Source organism: Falco peregrinus, chromosome 3 (assembly GCF_023634155.1).
Source record: "Falco peregrinus isolate bFalPer1 chromosome 3, bFalPer1.pri, whole genome shotgun sequence".
In the NCBI taxonomy this organism is placed as follows: domain Eukaryota; kingdom Metazoa; phylum Chordata; class Aves; order Falconiformes; family Falconidae; genus Falco; species Falco peregrinus.
In genome coordinates this window covers 103,466,829-103,484,253 of record NC_073723.1, presented here as the reverse complement: position 1 = coordinate 103,484,253, position 17,425 = coordinate 103,466,829, and the positions used below count along the sequence as shown (strand labels likewise).

Genomic DNA, 17,425 nt, shown 5'->3' with positions numbered 1-17,425 from the left:
GGACCTGCCATGACTTACTAGTTCTAACCTAGGCTTAGAGTTAGCATTTCCAGACATCAGCTGGCTTCATGAAGCATGGCTTTGTTGTTTCCCTCTTCAGTAAACCTGATTTGCTTGGTCTCATTGTCACAAGAGCCAAGAGACATTTATCAATGCACTCAAGCTAACAAAGTCACCTCAAATAATGAGCACTGGAGAAAACTATTTCTGAATTTGCTTTACTAGAAACTGAAAGATGACAGTGAAGCCAGGTTAACGTTTAAATGGTTTCTGCTGAACTGGGCAATGGGGCTGCAATCAGACTCTGTACAATCAAGCATGCAGCTTTTAAGCAAAGTAGTGAAGAAATACGAGCACTGTATTCTGCATAGCTCGCCCACACTCAATAGCCAGAATTAAGCACAAAATAAGGAAAAAAAAAAAAAAAGAAAAAAAAAGAAAAAGAACCAGTCCAAAATACAAGTGGTCAGCTTCTACAAGCAGGTCACTTTTAAGGTGATGAATACATTGTAGGTTCTGATATGATCTCTATGGTACACCAACTGTATCCAGTCCTCAATCCCTCTGTGATTAAGCAAGTTTGATGCTGGAGCACTACAATATCTGAGACAGGCAGCTGTCTGTGTTAATTTCAGAGAAAACAGTATCACTGTTTGCCATGAGAAGCAACTTGAGAATATTGTCTACAGCTGACTGTGACCTCGGCAAAGAGAAAGCACAAGCTCATATACAAAAACCATAACAATACAGAGCAACGCTGACATTCTCTTAAAGTCCAAAACTAATACCACTACTGTAGACATGAAAAAGTTACAGCAGCCGGCCATTCGGGTAATTACTCATTTTGTGACTGCATTGCAGCAGGAGATTTTTTTACATCAGTAGGGGGCTCCAGTTCTGCAGCTTTTCACCATCTCCGTGAAGTTACACGTGGAATTGAAACATTCCTTGTGATGCTGACAGCAGGTGGGACATGCCCAGCTGCAGAAGGATCACAGGGGCAGAGCTGAGTGGCTGTATTCACTGCGCTCTGCAGCTGGCACCTGACAACAGTGAGGACTACCAAAGCAAAAGGAAGAGCTTCTCTCGAAGATGTCTCACAAGTCAGCAACTGCAATTATGCATAATTTAAATTTCAAAATAAGTCACCCTATGATAACTGATCAAGAACAGCTGATTAAAGACTAATAGTACAAACAGTCATTCACTGCTGCATTTAGAAAGAACCTGGCCTTTATGTCACCAAAATGGATTTGTATTTTTATAACCCCAGAAATCCAAACACAAATTAAGTCTGCTAGGTGACTAGCAATATGCAAGTGATTGTAAAGATCCTCCATAGCACTTAGCATATATTATGCTATACTTCACATCTATATTTGCTGTTATGTTGCAATCCAAGTATCAGGGTATTTTGATTTAAAAAAAAAAAACACCCACAAAAAAATAGTTATGAAGAAACAGTTCAGACAGACCAAGACTTGGCCAGACACTTTTAAATACCACTCAGGAAGAACATCAGCTCCAATTAAAATGTAAAAACCGTATTAGACTTGCGATGAGGCTCAATCAGACCATATATGCAGCTGCTCACAATTGTGTTAGGGATCATCTTGCAAATTGCTTAACACAGTTCAGACACCCATTTTTAACTGTGGCCAGTTAGTGTTGACAGCCTAGCTGCACTTGATTTAGCATATGGAGGTAGACATACACCTCCAAATGCGGTTATTGAACTCTATTTAAAGAGGTTTTGCCCCATTTTCAGTGAGCAAGCCAACAGTTGAAAAAGGCTTTCAGTTTATCAAGGCCAAGCAGAGAAGGCTACAGATATATAATGCACTATCGGTGTCAGTAGAAAAACCAAAGAGAATGTATGGAAAAGCCTTCTTCCCTACAGGTTAACCAACATTCACTTTTTAACACCCTGTACATACATTCTAGAGGTGGGAGCTTTATAGACCTACTTTCCATTTCACATGGAATAGCATTAAGATAATGCATTTGCTATATAACCAGTCATACTTTAAAAGCCAAAGAAGTTCTTATCTGCAGAAGCAAACACATAGAGCTTAGATTTAATCTTATTTGCATAATAATTTTTACTCTATGCTTAGCAGAATGTCAACAACATGTAAAAAAAGTTACTTTTCTACAAACCCAAGTTTACTTACAATGAAACAATTTTGAGAACCTTTTTGGGAGAAGAACTGAATCAGCTGTTGATTGCATCAGAAAAGTATGAAGAATATGTAAGATGGCAGAAGCACCTTTACTGACAACTAAAATCAATTTTTGATGGACTGTCAATAGAAGAAACAGGGACATCCAGACAAAACGCAGGCAGGCACTCATTACTATAAACTTTTATTAAAAAGAGGTCAGCTCTGAAGTAAGCATGGTTGTTTTTTTAGTTGATGTCCATTTGGTGCAGCCCATTAGTAGTATCTATTGTAGCATAACCATTTGTACTTACGTCATGATTAAATTACCTGTTAAAATATCTGGGCATAACAAAAGTAAATCAGTCTCAATCATATGTTTTATTTTCTCCTAATAATCGCCTGACCAGCCAGGAATTTGACTGATCATGTTCACTTTGCACAAAATTTTATATAGTAATATCACCTTCCAATTAAAAACTTGCCATGAGCACCATCAAACTACTCCTTATATATATAGGTGATTTCCATTTTTTATCTACAAAATGCAGGTATTTATACAGTGTGCTGTCTGAATGCCAAAAGGTTCCAATATGTTACCCATATTCCCCCATGGCATATAAGTTTGTAAAAATAAATCTAAAATGAAAATAAAATATCCAAGTACACCAGAAACTGTGCTTAAATAACGCTTTCTAAGCAATCTGTATAGAAAAACAGAAACGGTCCAAAACTGTTTGCCTACCTGAGATAATATCAAATTCGATAAAAATCCTTTTCCTATTAAGACAATCAGTTGTCTCCTTGTAAAACATGGTATTACATAAAAAAAGCCTCTTTCCAAACATTTGAAAAAGCTGCTGTGGCAAGCTTGGACCATGATGCCCTCTTAATAAACAAAACCCAGCAGATAACCAGCTCTATGCTATTAGTGCATAAACTAATGGTCTGCAGATAAGTATCGGGCTAAAATAAGGAAAATACATGTTTCATATGTTTGTAACGCATACCAATGTCACTAGCCTCACCTATACTGCATCTCTTTTAGTGTTTTTTTCAATTAGCTGCATAACAGTCAGTGTCAACGTTTCTGGTCAGGAAGATTTGCCTACAACTTAAACATGGCAAATATTGTTTTGTTTTTTCAATATGCTTATATCTTATGTAATCAAAAATAAATAGAAATGCATTGCTGCTACTTGGAATTGCATCTTTTTCAAGGAATTCTTCAAAAGCAAAACAAGGGCAGAAGCAAACGACTGACATCCCACTTCCTTGAAGCGCTCACCTTTCCTCTCTCCACCCCACCATACTGATTTCTTAATTCTACGCTGCTGATTCTCACTGCCAAACTATTAAAAATAGTACTGGACAACTTAATCTTCTCTACTAATCAGATGAGACATGGGTGAAATGATTGCTTTGAACATTAAAATGTTATAATGTTAATTACTTCTCTGTCACTTTAATAGTAGAGACGGGTGAATGTCAAAATCTTAAACAGTGGAAAGCAGTAAAACTCTCCTTGGTTTACAACAGCTTTAAGCTATGTTGATTACAAAACAAAGTCATATTTCTCGGTGCATCAGGCAGCCGCCACAGCACAGCCATCGCTCCGTGACGGCACACCCGCAGCGGGACTCCTAGCACCACTCTGCTCCTCCACAGAAAATGAACCGCCGAGGGACAGCGAGCCAGCCACACGTCCAGCCCTGCTGGGTTAAGCTCTTGGCACTGACGATGAAAAGCTGAGGGGGCTGGCAAATTCAGTTTTTCTAGCTTCCACATTACCTGCCCTTCTGGGGCAGCAGCCCCCGGCCAGCCCGCCTGTGCATCCTCAGGGCTGCTGTGCCATGGGACCTTTTGGCAAATTGTTTTCATATAGCCCCTTACTGCCTTGTAAGTTTCTGGATGAAAAATAGCATGTTTTCCTTTGCTACTTCTCCATATTATACTTTCACCAATAGTTATCTCAAAAAATAAAGTTTAGTTCAAGTGGAAGTGGCTGTAAAGCAGACCTCATTACTTGTCTGGATGATAATCACTGACAACAGCAAGTGCACACACAGGCTCCTCCTTTTAACTTCAAATAAGGGTACAATTTTTAAGACTGCTAGCCAAATTTAGCATCTGTACACTTCATGCCATGCTGTATGTTAAGGTGTTACACAAGGTATTTTGTATGAGAAACACATTTGAGGAATTTCGGAGAACGGTTAATGTGCAATGCAGTGTCCAAGTGCGCCCCAGGCAGCTATTATTTTGCACTACAGACCACATCCTCCGCATTAAGTTAGTAATTTTAAACTAACCAAGAGGCTAACCATTACTGAGATAATAGCTTTCACTAAATTGAAGGAGAAAAACACTGCCGCTTAATTCACGGCATGGTATAGCCACTAACTTAAATATAACAAACTTAAAATACAAAACAGAAATCAAGAGATAAATCTGCTTATATGAAAGAAAAATGCAGAGTGATAAAATGGCCTTATGTAAGAGCAGAATGCTGTAATTTCAGTCTTTATACATTGAACATAAATTCCAGCTTAGTTAAAAGGGAAAGAGTGTGCGTAATATATACCAAATCAACAGAACCATTTTGAATGCAAGTAGTTCATTAGGTCATTCCCACTCAAGAAAAATCTCTGGACATAAATGCACTGGTGTGGAGCACATACCTCTGCAATGTGGTCACTCTGCAGCTGCTCAGCATGCATCCAGCCAGACGGCAGGAATTTTGCAGCCCCACTAACCGAAGCAGAGATGGGAAAGCTGGAGGTCTGACTGGCACCAGATCTATTCCCTCTCTTACCCTCTCCCAAGTCCCAAACTAAGAGGAATTTAAACCAGGGAAATATTTTACCGTAGATGGCAGAGGTGATGACGTTTGACAAGATACAGACGCTGCTCTCAAACACTCCAAAAAACCCCACGGTAATAAACACAAAAGCACAAGCATCATATAACCAGTAGACTATGTGTGCACAGCTGTGCCAGGACATTAGTAATCCCAGGCCATCTTGGATGAGATAGCACTGCAAAACACTATTAAAAAAAAAAAAGTATCTTTCTGCCTTACTGAAATCTTACTGCCTTACTGGCAGTTCCTTTTTGAACTTCCCATCAGTGAAGCCGGTACTGGGTATCTGCCCAAGACTGGTCCTACGAGCACTGACAGTGACAGACGTGAGTCCCTGCGGCTGCCTGTCTCCTGCTGTTACTGTTCGTTCCAGCCTATACATGACCAAGACAGCACAGCCCCTTCGGTGAAACCAGCAACATGAAGATTACAGCATACTAGATACAATCCGATATAAACAGCATTTTTATGGCGTAATCTTTTGCAGGTTATGTATCAGATAACCAGTTATTTAGAAATAAAAATTTACACAGGCCTTTTAAATGACTATAAATAAGCATTTAATTCTGCTTCCCTTTACCATTCCACAGCAGAGACACAGCAGCAACTGGTTGCAAAGCATCTGTGTCTAGCTAGCACAGAGAAGAAAGGGGGGAAATGTTCTCTCAGCTGTGAGGCAGCAGCATTAGCAGGCTGTGTATTGCCCAATACAGATCCATTCCTTATGCACTTACTCTGATTTGACAATTGCCTTTTTAATGGCAACCCTAATACATTAAATACTCTTGTTCTTGCACTTTCCTACAGTTCAAACAGTCCCTCACGTCAGAGGGAAGTTACCATTGGATCAGGTCTCCCAGATCTCTGGCACTGAAAAAGATACAAAAGGTTAAGTGGCCTTAAACAGCAACCCCATGGCTGGGATGCTATTCATTTCCTTTGACTTCTTTGGTATCCATAGCACAACTACAGCTAAAATAATAAGAGAAGATAAGATTCAGTGTAAGACCAAATTTTAGCAGAGATGCCCATCCATGGCAGTTCTTCCCCATGGAATACTGGAACAGAGACTGCTTTTTTCACTAGGAAAAGTGGCAAGCAGATGTTTAAAGAGGTTAAGGATGGAAAGAGATTTAATTTGGGAATAAATCATACTTAAATTCTCTTTTTTGGCTTCCATCTTGATTCTTCTAACAAAACTCTCCCATGTATAAACAACATGCAAATGCTGTACTGCTTGGGGCTGTGTGGCCTTCTCATAGATTTTTGCAAAGAAAAAGCAAGATTTCTTTTTGATGTTAGGTGCAAAGGAGCTATTTAAACTTGTTACATCCACAGAAACAGTATATATAAACTCTCGCATTTCCTGAATTTCAGTTCATTTCACTGAAAAAAATCCCAGTGCTTAAAGCTAAGTGACTCATTTTGATCTAGTAAAAATCCTTATCTGAATTTGCCAGGGAATTCTGAGGATGCATTTTTTAAGCTAGAGGGTTGCAGTTCGTTCTTCACTGCCCATTCCCAGCTCTTCCCATCTTCTCCCTACTCCTGGCACCAGCACTCAGGCAGCAGCAACGGTGAGTTATTTCAGGAATCTGGTAATGATGAAGACTAACCTGGAAAATGGTCTTTTCTGATCAAACCAGCTCCCAGAACGGGCTTGCTGAAAGGCCCCATGATTATCAACTGTGGCTCAGGGGCAGGAACACAGCAGGTGAGACTCTGGCTGGCTTACACTGCAGCAGAGTCACACTCTGACTTGCTTTCACTCTTGTTGGACCTCATACTCCTAACCCTAACAGTCCCAGCACTAGCATTTGTAACTGTGGAGCAAACCATCACCACTGTGACTGAAACAGACTCCCTCGCCCCACCAAGGCAGTCTGCAATTGGCTGTAGATCTTTGTGGCTGGCATAGCCACTAGAACGGATACAAATGAAGGAAATACCTGTTTGTGTGGAAATAGGCCATTTGTGCGGCAGAAAAGCATTCACACCTCTTCGTGACACGATTGCAGAAAGGTTCTTACGCTGTAACATGTTTTGATAAAGAATGAGATACAGGCAAACACCTTCCTGTGGAAGCTGAACTAGTCACAGTGTCAAAGTGAACTGAGCACCAACCGGCAATGCTTATCAAGTTTATTTTCACTTTATTTGATAATGCCCCTGACAGCGGAATCTCCTGTGTATGCTCCACTAAACTTTTATATTTTATGGACTACGTTACCACACATCATCCCTCTGTTTTGTTAAGTGTACGCCCACATGCCGCCATAAAATCCTGTTTGATTAGTCACACTACATTTCTTGTACACAAATACATTATGCTTACCAAGGTGATGCTTGCAGTCCCCAGGCTGGTACACAAAGGTTACTCTCCCTTGGCTGTCTCTATGGCAGCGACCAGGAGCTGACAACCTGCTGGCACTACCATGTCAAGTTCAACCTCCCCAGTGTATGTGCTGTATGCCCCCTTCTCCATGTTCACCGCTAATGTTTGATCCTTGATCAAACCATGTTGGGGAGCTAAGATACCAGACACTCTCATTCCCCTTCCCCACCAAACAAACCCAAAACATAGCCCCCCAGCCCAAAAAACCCAACAAAATTCCAAATTTACAAGTGAAGAGTTTCTTCTGGTTCAGTTGCACAAGGATCAGAGAAATAAGCCAGGATGGGAACAGAGACTAGTGGAAATCTTTTAGTAGCACCTGTAACCTTAAATCATACTCCTGGAATCAAAGCTAAGCCAACTAAGAAAAAAAAAAAACACTGGAATTTGGGCTTCATTTGTTCTGAAGTTCACATAGTCTAATTCCCAGACATAATATGCAGCTTAAGTAAAGCATAATTTACAAACAAATCATCACAATTTAAGATGTTTATATTTGTAGGATAGGTAGAAAAACTTTAATTTCTTTAGTCTAACTGTAGGTAGCAGTATAGAGACCAATCAATCACAAAAGAAACAGCACCAGGAGATTCAGGTACTTAAATAGTGTCTTTGAAAACAGAACAATAAATACTTTACACAGTAACTCCAGAAAACGTGCACACCTTCTTTTGGCTCAGTGCACACATCACAACAGCAATTCATTAATGTTTTCCAAAAGCCACATTATTAGAAAAATATTAGTACACAAAACCATAAAATCAACCCATAATAACAATTTGCTTTAAGTACCACTGACAACACAGAAGGAAACCAGATGGATTCAGGGACTGGCATTATGACAAGAAGAAATACTGTTTTTTCTGAAAGTCTGACATCAAATGGGCAAAATACTTTGGAACAAACAGCAGAAGAAATCAAAATTTGTTAACTTCAAGAGTTACCAGGAAAAGTTAAAAGCTTGCACTCATCTGAAATTCAGATTAGATCATCACAGTGGTTGAATGTTTTTGGACCTTTCCCTAGAATACCAGCTCGGAGTTCCTCCCAGACCTGTCTAGCAACAGGACATCTCAAAATTATGCTATGCTGTATACACAAACTCTTTTCTTCCTTGGTGAAATAATGCAGTTTACTTCTCACGCTTCCATTATATTTAACTCTTGTTAAATAGCCTGTTATGGCTAGAACCTTGTAATCAATTTACTGCCAGAAGCTGGCAAGTTATACGTTCCTGTCCCCACCCCAGTGAACGATCAAAGCTAAAAAATGCATTTGAGCTCCAGTGTTGCTAGGTTTTATAGTAAAGTCACACACAATGTAACAAATTCATGATAACATAGTGTGCAGATGGGTATTTTTTCCTCTGTGTATCATGTAATATTATGTAAGATTGTGGCTCCTTTGACAAAAGTGCATAGAAGTGTAAGTGTAAGTGAAAATAATCAGCTGCTAGAGGTTCACAGCGAATTTCAAACAATGTGTTTATGTACGAAAGTAGTACAGTACGCTCTGTAACAGAAAGCTGCCATCACCTGCAGAACTGTGACGGCTATGATTTAAGAGCACCGCGATTACATGTCTATGATAATGAGGCTCCATGCTCCCCTTTGGCTCTCTGACCTCAACAGCCTGTGCCTTCTACATCCACAGACCTCTCTTCTCCCATCTCACCACTGATTTTTGTCCAGATTATCTGAATATTTACTTTAAAAGACCAGTTTAAAGTGATACCTGGCAAAGCTAAACACACAGCAAATGTGATTAACTCGTTTAGTGTGACAAAGCTATACTTAAGTGAAGCTCTACTTCAAAGGCCTGCTTACACACACGAGTACTCCCTTTCCTTAGTTCAAGTTTGCTTTGCAGAACATATCTGCATTTTAGCTTGAACCGTACTTCTTACCCTGCCATGGCTTTTATTTGAAGTTACTGCAGTGGCATACAAGGTCAGTTCACATACATGCATAATTTAACCGAAGTCAAACTGTTATGCATAGCTAACAATGATTATGTTAGAAGCCTGTCAGAATTAGTTAAGCTCACCTCTTTATCCATACTCTCTAAATCCTCTTTACATAGGGTGTACAGGGGCATTGTCTCAGACATACTTGGCTGGCGTTTCCGCTTAGATGGACCAGGCTGCTCTTCATTTTCACTTGCTGGTAGGTCATCTTCTTCAAACATCTGCTGCTGATGCGGTTGAACAACTCTGAAAAATTTCAGGGGTCCCACATAAGAAAAATTTACAGCTTGTCAAGAAATACAATCCTATAAACAATTTGTGACTGCTGAATATCTACAGCTTTGCCTAATAGGGTTCTGTATTCATTAGCAGAGAAAGATCAAGTCTCTCAATGACTCCTTTTATTTTCAGTCTGAAGGCTTAAGTTCCAACTTTGACAAAGCACTCTCTCCTTCCTCCCCACTGTAACTGTAAGTAACCATCAAACCTTTCTTGAAGCCAAGATCTTCATTAGCTGCAGATGTGTTGCCCTGAAAATACTTTCAGATTTGTGCTCAAGTGGAGGTTTGTCTGTCACTTGAACCATCATTCAGGAAACAGTTCTTACATTCTAATATATTTTTTTTCTGGTCTATGTTATGCTTGTATTCTTGAGTTTCAAAGTATACCTTTCTATTTCTGAACCTTACAGACAAGAGGTTTGCAAGTAGAAAGCTCACTCCTGCAGCCTCAGTCTTCAGACACTTCTCAGATGCTAAGCCTGGATGAGATGCAGAACAGAACATATTTTTTTTTGGCTAGTGTATTCAAATAAGGTAGCATTTTCTCTTAGTCTGTATTTTATTACCTTGTTAGTTACTGTATTTAATCAGAACATGCAGATAAAAAAGGGAATGTCAAGATGTTCATGAAAATGGATAAAAGAATCATAACTTCATGGGAATTACTTTATAACAGCAATAAAAAAATAAACTACATCTAAAACAACTGCAGGAGACTTCTACCTTTCTTGGCTAACTTCTTTCTGTGAATATTACTTAACTACTACAGACTTGCAGAGGCTGGAGCTGCTACCCAGGGGTCCTCAAACTACGGCCTGCGGGCTGGATACAGCCCCCCAGGGTCCTCAATCCTGCCCCCGGTATTTAGAGAACCCCCCCACCCTGCCCCGCCGGGGGTTGGGGGGGGGGGAAACCAAGCAGCAGCAGATGACTGCCTGCCACTTCATCCGTGCGCTGGCCCCCTGTTTAAAAAGTTTGAGGACCCCTGTCAGCTACACAATACAGTTTAGTCACATATCTTGGGCTGTCACACTAACCTCCTGGAACACGTTACAGCAGCTCAGCACCACCCAGAACGCTACCCAAAGATCTTGGGTCACAGACTTCACAGGTCACAAATTATTTGTTAGCCACAAGACTGTGGGGGGGGCGGAATGATTACCACAAGCAAGTATAAAAACGACTGTATTTGAAATCACAAGCTGTTTCAAGCTGTAACTACCAGGCGAGACGCCACCAAGCTGTTTCTGAGAGCAGTGGTGGCTGAGAAAGGGTACAGTGTGGTCTTTACCAACAAGTGTTTCAGTTTCTTGTTTTTCACCAAGCCTGGATTTTCAAGATAAAGCTATAAATCAGCAGCCCCACCCAAAAAAGCCATTAATAAATTATGTAAATCCAGTCATAATTACAGGTTCTACAAAAAGATTTCTCCTATCCTGAACTTGACAGCTTCTTGAGAAGCTTACTAAGTATCAACTTTTTTTTTCTACATCAGTACTTCAATCCCAGAACATATAAAATCTGAAAGCCACAGGAAGCTGTCAATCAAGCTCATTTTGAGGGCTCCTATTCCCTAAATACACATCTCTCCTCTCAGGTGCCATGGATAGGCGCAGGGGATGTGAATTCATTTTTCTTTTTTAACTGGAGTTGGTGGAGGAGAGCGCCCAAGCCACTGCTGTGCTACCCAGCACTGCCTGCTGCAGAAGGCGCCCGGCAGCTCAGCACGACATAGCAACGCGGCGGAAACCTGCCCCTCCGCAGTCCGTCGTTTCTGTATGCAGAATTTCCTAAGAAGCCAAAATAACTATTTGGATATTGTGCAAATGAGCTAGCCAAAATGTTTTCCATCACAGCTTAACAGTACTTTCGGCTTTGTGAGGGGTGTTTCCCCCCTATATACTAAATGTTTTCTATGTTACAAGACCACACAGTTTTCTTTTGCTGTTAAACTGCTCTCTGACAGTAATTTTCACAAGTAAGAGAGGAAAAATACAACGTTCCACTATATTTCCTCAAAGGATCTTTTAAAATAGGATTTCCATGCTTTTTTATAGGTTCCCTAGCCAAGAGAAAGGTGGCAATGCTATTTGTGTTCTTAGTAAAACAGAGAATGACAAAGCAAAAATATAAGCATCATATACAACTGTATTTAAAACCATGACAAGCTTGACCACGCCAAGAATTATACACAAGTTATATGTAGCAGGCAGCCAAGCAGATTCTTAGACTAGAAATAAATCTAGCATTTTTTAAGAACACATTATCATACTGATGACAGCAAGAACTTCTTTTGCAGAATAAAATATGAGATCAGCCTTGACCACATTATTATACACAAATATTAACTGTAAAATAACGGTATTAATAGCTTCTGAAGAGTTCTGTCAGGCTTGCTTTCTTGTTTTTATTTTATTTCCAGTATTTTCCAAATGATACTATGTAAGAAACACTGGGACTTTTCACCAAGCATGCCAAAAAGCAATATAAAACAAAGACTTCTTTAAGGTATGTAAGAAACATTTTTATTTTATCAAAGACATTTTTCAGGCTTTACATTTTCAGCTTCTGGTTAGGTCGATTAAAATTTGAAGACATACAAACGCAGGAATTTACATTTGTTTCTAATCAGGTGATATTCACGAGTTGTTTTTAAAAATAACACCATATTCAACCCTGCACAGGTTGGTTGGCACTTGCCAGTCTTACACGCACAAGGACATGCATGTGCAGAGTGGGTTCAACATTTGTGAAAGTAACAAGCATCTTAACACTTTCATTGATATAGCATCAGGGCAAAAGCTAAAACAGCGTTATCATCATGAAAATGTTAAAAATATTTCAATTCCATTTGTGATTCCAATTTGGTAATTTGTATTTTTGCTGTCATAAGGAGACTGATAACATTGGATGGGGAAAAATGTAATTATGAGCATGTGAATTAAGACACAAAAATTTTATAAGTGAAATTAATTTATACAAATCTTAAAGAAATGCTTCAGCCACCAACATCTGCTTAACACACCTTTTCAAACCAAACATTCGGTGCATCTTAGCATTATTTAAAACCAGAGTGTCACTTTTAACTCCTCAGATATAACTTATATCCGTATTTGAAGTGTTGTCTGATCTGTTAGTGTATTACTAACACTCACTAGAATTTAACTTGTACTATTATTTTTTTCTTTATTCTAGTTCAAGATGCCATCATCAATTGCATTTTTTTGGACAACACTATATTACACTCTCACGACCTGTTACAACTTCAGCATTTACTGTAACATTTGTAGAATACTACTGCCATATGAAAATGCAAATTGTTGAGATAGATATGGTGTCAAAGCTCTGATACCCAGGCTATTTTTGAAGAGGATTCCTTCCCATTCTCAGCCAGAGAAGAGCTCCTGCCAGCTGCCACTAACACCACTGCATTCCCTTCCCTTCCCTTTCAGTACAGCCGCGAACTCCTTGCCACGCTTCTGCTCGGGCTGCAACAGCCGTGACAAAAAGCAGGGGCTCAAGTCGCAAAGCCAAGCACAACAGCAAGACCTATGCCAGCCGCACGGAACGTTGACCAGATTAACTGAACCATCTGTAATTCAATGGTCACAGTTTCACTACAAATTGTGTGTAGATATTTAAACTAATCATATCCTATTTTAAATTATCTTCCAAGTTGAATCCCAGAAAGAAATAAAAAATGTTGAACCGAAAACAAAAATGAGAACTGAAACTGTTCTTACGAAGTGGTGCTCGGATAACTTGAAGCCCTTCGCAGCAACCAGCCTTGCAAGAGGTATCTTCCAAGCACAAGGTCTACCCTTACAGCAAGAGGCTGAGCACCATTGCTGTGCCATGTCCAGCCACCATCTCCCCAAGGGTTTCCTCTCACAGCACTGCAATTTTGTTGCTCGCTGTATGAAATTCAGAATCAGATGAAGTTTCAAAGAACTATCAGAAAAGGTTATTGGAGGCTTTGACTACATCCACCCACAACAGGAGCAGTTGTGAGTGCTAACATCTTTATCTAATTCTGCTTAAATTCAATGCCTTAGTTACAAATACTCTCTTTCTGCAGCAGGTGAACATATGAGCATATGAAGTCTGTCAGGACACAAAATACATTGCCCTCTACCAAGAAACTGCTGCACTAAGGAAGTTTTCTCTGAAGTCAAGTATCACATCAATTTCTGAGTTGGATGCAATGCTTTTTTTAAAAGCTGTCACTGATGTATGCATTAAGACAAAGCAAGGCAAAAATACAGTACTTCTGCCTCAGCTCTTGCTCAGTCAAAACACAGCAAAGCTGTTCTTATTTGGTCTTCTGTTACTTCTTTACAGCCTTCATGCTCTGCTTGCACTGTACTTCCTATCAATTAAAAGTACTTAAAGTGGTATTGATCACTGCACTGCTTTCCTCCTAGACTTTACCCAGATACTCCTCACCATCTTAATTGAGGACAGTGGAAGTGCTCTGAAGAACACAGGCATGCCTCAATTAAGAGGTCAGTATTTACAGGTCACTAATTTTACCACTAGAACCAAATCAACAGGAAATGATGATGAAAATATTATTTCCCAGGTTATCTTATGCTAATCTCTTTTCTTACAGCTGCTTAGTTACAGGCTGTAGTTGTAGCACTGAGTAATTGGATTCATTTTCTTAGATTAAAGCATCTCAACCCTGAGCATTGACAGTCAAAAAAAATGTATAAATGAAATAAAGTAAGGAAGTAGAAAGGAGATACAGTCTTGCTCCACCCAAAAAACCTGTCTGGGGCTCTAAGAAACTCAACTAAGGACAGGTGAAGTGTGTTTCTCTCCTCCATAAGATGTTCAAGTGAAGAAGCACATCTGCATTAAAGAAAAATAGGCTTAGGTGTGGACAAAACTCTTCATTAGGCTGGTCACAAAGGTAAAGCAGACATCAAAATCTATAAAGCATTGAACGATGTATTAATACCAACATAAACAATCACATTAGAGAAACTTAGAAGCGTCATGCAATTATATACATGTACAACCTTCTCAGCTCTATTTCTAGACAAATTCCTTCTACGATAACTGAGAAAGAAAACCAAAAGCTTTTCAGCTCCTGTCTGGATATAGGCCGTCTCTTGCTGAAACTTTTTTCTGTTCATTTAACATGTCATAGTAAAGACATTTAAGACGCAGTTAAAAAGGAACTGAAAACAAGATGTCTTAAACTAAAAGAATCAAAAAAACCTGTATTGACAGAAACAAGGAAGCTGAAATAAGAAAAACCCTATAAAAAGATGACAACTGAAAAAACCATAGGTCGAAATAATTTAGCAACAGGAAGATGGAGTGGAAACTTAACAAGCTACACTTATAAAACCTTTAAGTGATTTATAAATATAAGTGATATACTGCAAAAGCAGCAGGGGAAGGAGAAGAAAGGTAGAAAACTGTGCATTTGTAAATTGTGCTTTGGATTTTTGTAGTAGTTTGGAAAACTGAACTGCTTTATAACCACTGCTATATTCTGATCGCATTGTACAAAGGAATTCTGATCACTTTTTACAAAGAGAAAAGCTCTGCCTTCAGCTGGATACTGCTTCACCACTGGAGCCAACAAGCCTTGCTGAACTTGTAAGCTTTCCAGAAAGTTAGATCTTTTACATAGATACCTAGGGATAAATTTCAGATGTTTTACCCATCCTTAATTAAGAGAAAAGTGTTGTTGCTGTAGCTTAACCAAATCCACAACTTTTGACAAAGTCCAGATGCTAGCCTTTGTACTTCAAAAAGCAGGCCGCTGCCGCCTCCTCCTCCTGGTTTAGTGTCTCGATTTAGTGATATAAGGATTATTAACTAGCACTCAGTCATACGGCTTTATTTAGTAATACTCTGCTAGCTACATCCCTCTTCCGATATGCCTCAAAACAAAACACAAAGCTAACGTCCCATCTGAAGAAATTAGGTGAAAAGGAAAATTTTATTAACAAAAGCCAAATGCTATCAGATATATTTTATAGACAAAAACCCCAACTCAATATTTTAAGACTCATTCAAATATGTTAGGCTGCCTCACTTCACAGATGAGTTATGCTAACATTCTTTAGAGAGTACAGACCACACTGCATTTATTTGTTCTGATGTTTCCAGTTGCACTTGAGTGAAGCACAAAAAGTATCTGGAATTCTAACATCTTGATTTCACTTCAGCCGACTATTCAGTTTTACTCATTTCCTTGGCTTTTTAGAAAGCAAATAAAGGAACTACAGCAAAGACGACAATTTAATCAAATGCAAAGATAACAAGAGAGTTATATTTACTACAGCTTCTGAAAGTATAGTTGAAGTGACTCTAGCTACGCTTTAGGTACCTGAAGGATGAGTGTTCACCATGGACTGGTAAGGTGATGGGAGGAGCTGGAGACTGGATGTACATCGACTGCCCAGAGGTCTGAGTGCCCTTCCTGATTAGCTTTCCGGTGTTAGGATCATAAAGTCGAACTTCAGGACCAGGTTGAGACTTTGGATGGATGGGTGTTGGGTGAAACAGAGCTGTCTGAAAGGTGCTGTGTGTATCAGGAAACGTGGCAGGGCTATTCTCTCTGTTGGATGGAGTTCAGAAAAAATTGCTTTAGAAATTTAAATAAGCAAACCAACCAGGATGCAAAAAATTAACATTTTTGGTTTTTTCCTAAATGAGAAAGTTGTGGGGGGGAACTGGTTTGGAAAATTTCTGAAGAAACATTTCTCCTCTTGCACTCCCATTAAAGCCTCATAAAGCCTCACTGAATTTAAAACAGAAAAATGCAGAAACACAGATAATGTCATATTTACATTATTAAAAAAATATTAAAATGTGCCTTAAATATTATCATATGAAGTTATTGAAATTGCTTCCACATAGTAACAAATGCACAACCTGAGTAGCGTGACAATCTGCATATATGCAATAAAGAGAAAAAGCATGCCATTGTATCACACCATTGGATCTGCTCCCCAAGATTAGCTCCGAGAGAAAATAACACACAGTATTCATTTGCAAGTCATCCAGACTAATTCGTTAAAATACCAAGCAGCCTATGATCACCATGCTGCATTTTAAAACATAATTTTAGAAGTATCAGCAGAAACATTCAGAGATCAGTCTGCAGGAATTGCCATTATGGCATACTATCTAATTATGATGAAGTGCTGCAAAAAAAGAGGAAGCAAACTGAATAATTTAAAAAAATATAAACCAAACAAAACAATGTTATGCACCATGAAGCCAATGCTATAGAAAAAAACAACTAAACTATACTGTAACAAATACTAGAAGTGCCACAAAACTGGAGTTTTTACCATATGCTTTCACGGATGATTCTGAAGTAATCTTGTAGCATCAATACTTAAGGTCCATCGATTCCAAATTTACTTACTGTTTTTTTGCTATTCTTAAGCTCATTTTACACACAAATCTCTTCTCAGAGTTCATCCCTTCCCCAGTTCCTAAGTGCTTTGGAAATCACTATTTCAAGCAGCTTCATTAAGAAGAAAATATTTTCCAAAGAATTTGCACACGTTGAACTGAAAGTATTTGCATTAAGACAGCTGTCTTACTGACTGAAGTTTGGGGGAGGGGTGAGGGAAAGTATGAAGTTAAGGTATATTGTATTTGAAACATAAGGAAAAATTACCAATTTCCAATAAAATGGAAGAGTGCATTAACAAAGGCAGAAAGACTAACATTCATCAAAAAATGATGCTTACAAGTCACTGTCCAGATTTCCACTGAGAACTT

At 39.1% G+C, this 17,425-nt stretch overlaps 1 protein-coding gene across 1 annotated transcript in view; it reads right to left on the bottom strand.

The window, feature by feature from the left end:
* CTDP1 (CTD phosphatase subunit 1) overlaps positions 1–17,425 on the bottom strand; it is a 110,496-nt gene that overhangs the window by 49,582 nt on the left and 43,489 nt on the right. Inside the window, exons 10-11 of the mRNA XM_055799288.1 lie at positions 16,017–16,247; positions 9,467–9,632 (exon numbers count right to left, since the gene is read on the bottom strand). Coding sequence (XP_055655263.1) covers positions 9,467–9,632; positions 16,017–16,247 — 397 coding nt within the window. The remainder of the gene's footprint in view (positions 1–9,466; positions 9,633–16,016; positions 16,248–17,425) is intronic.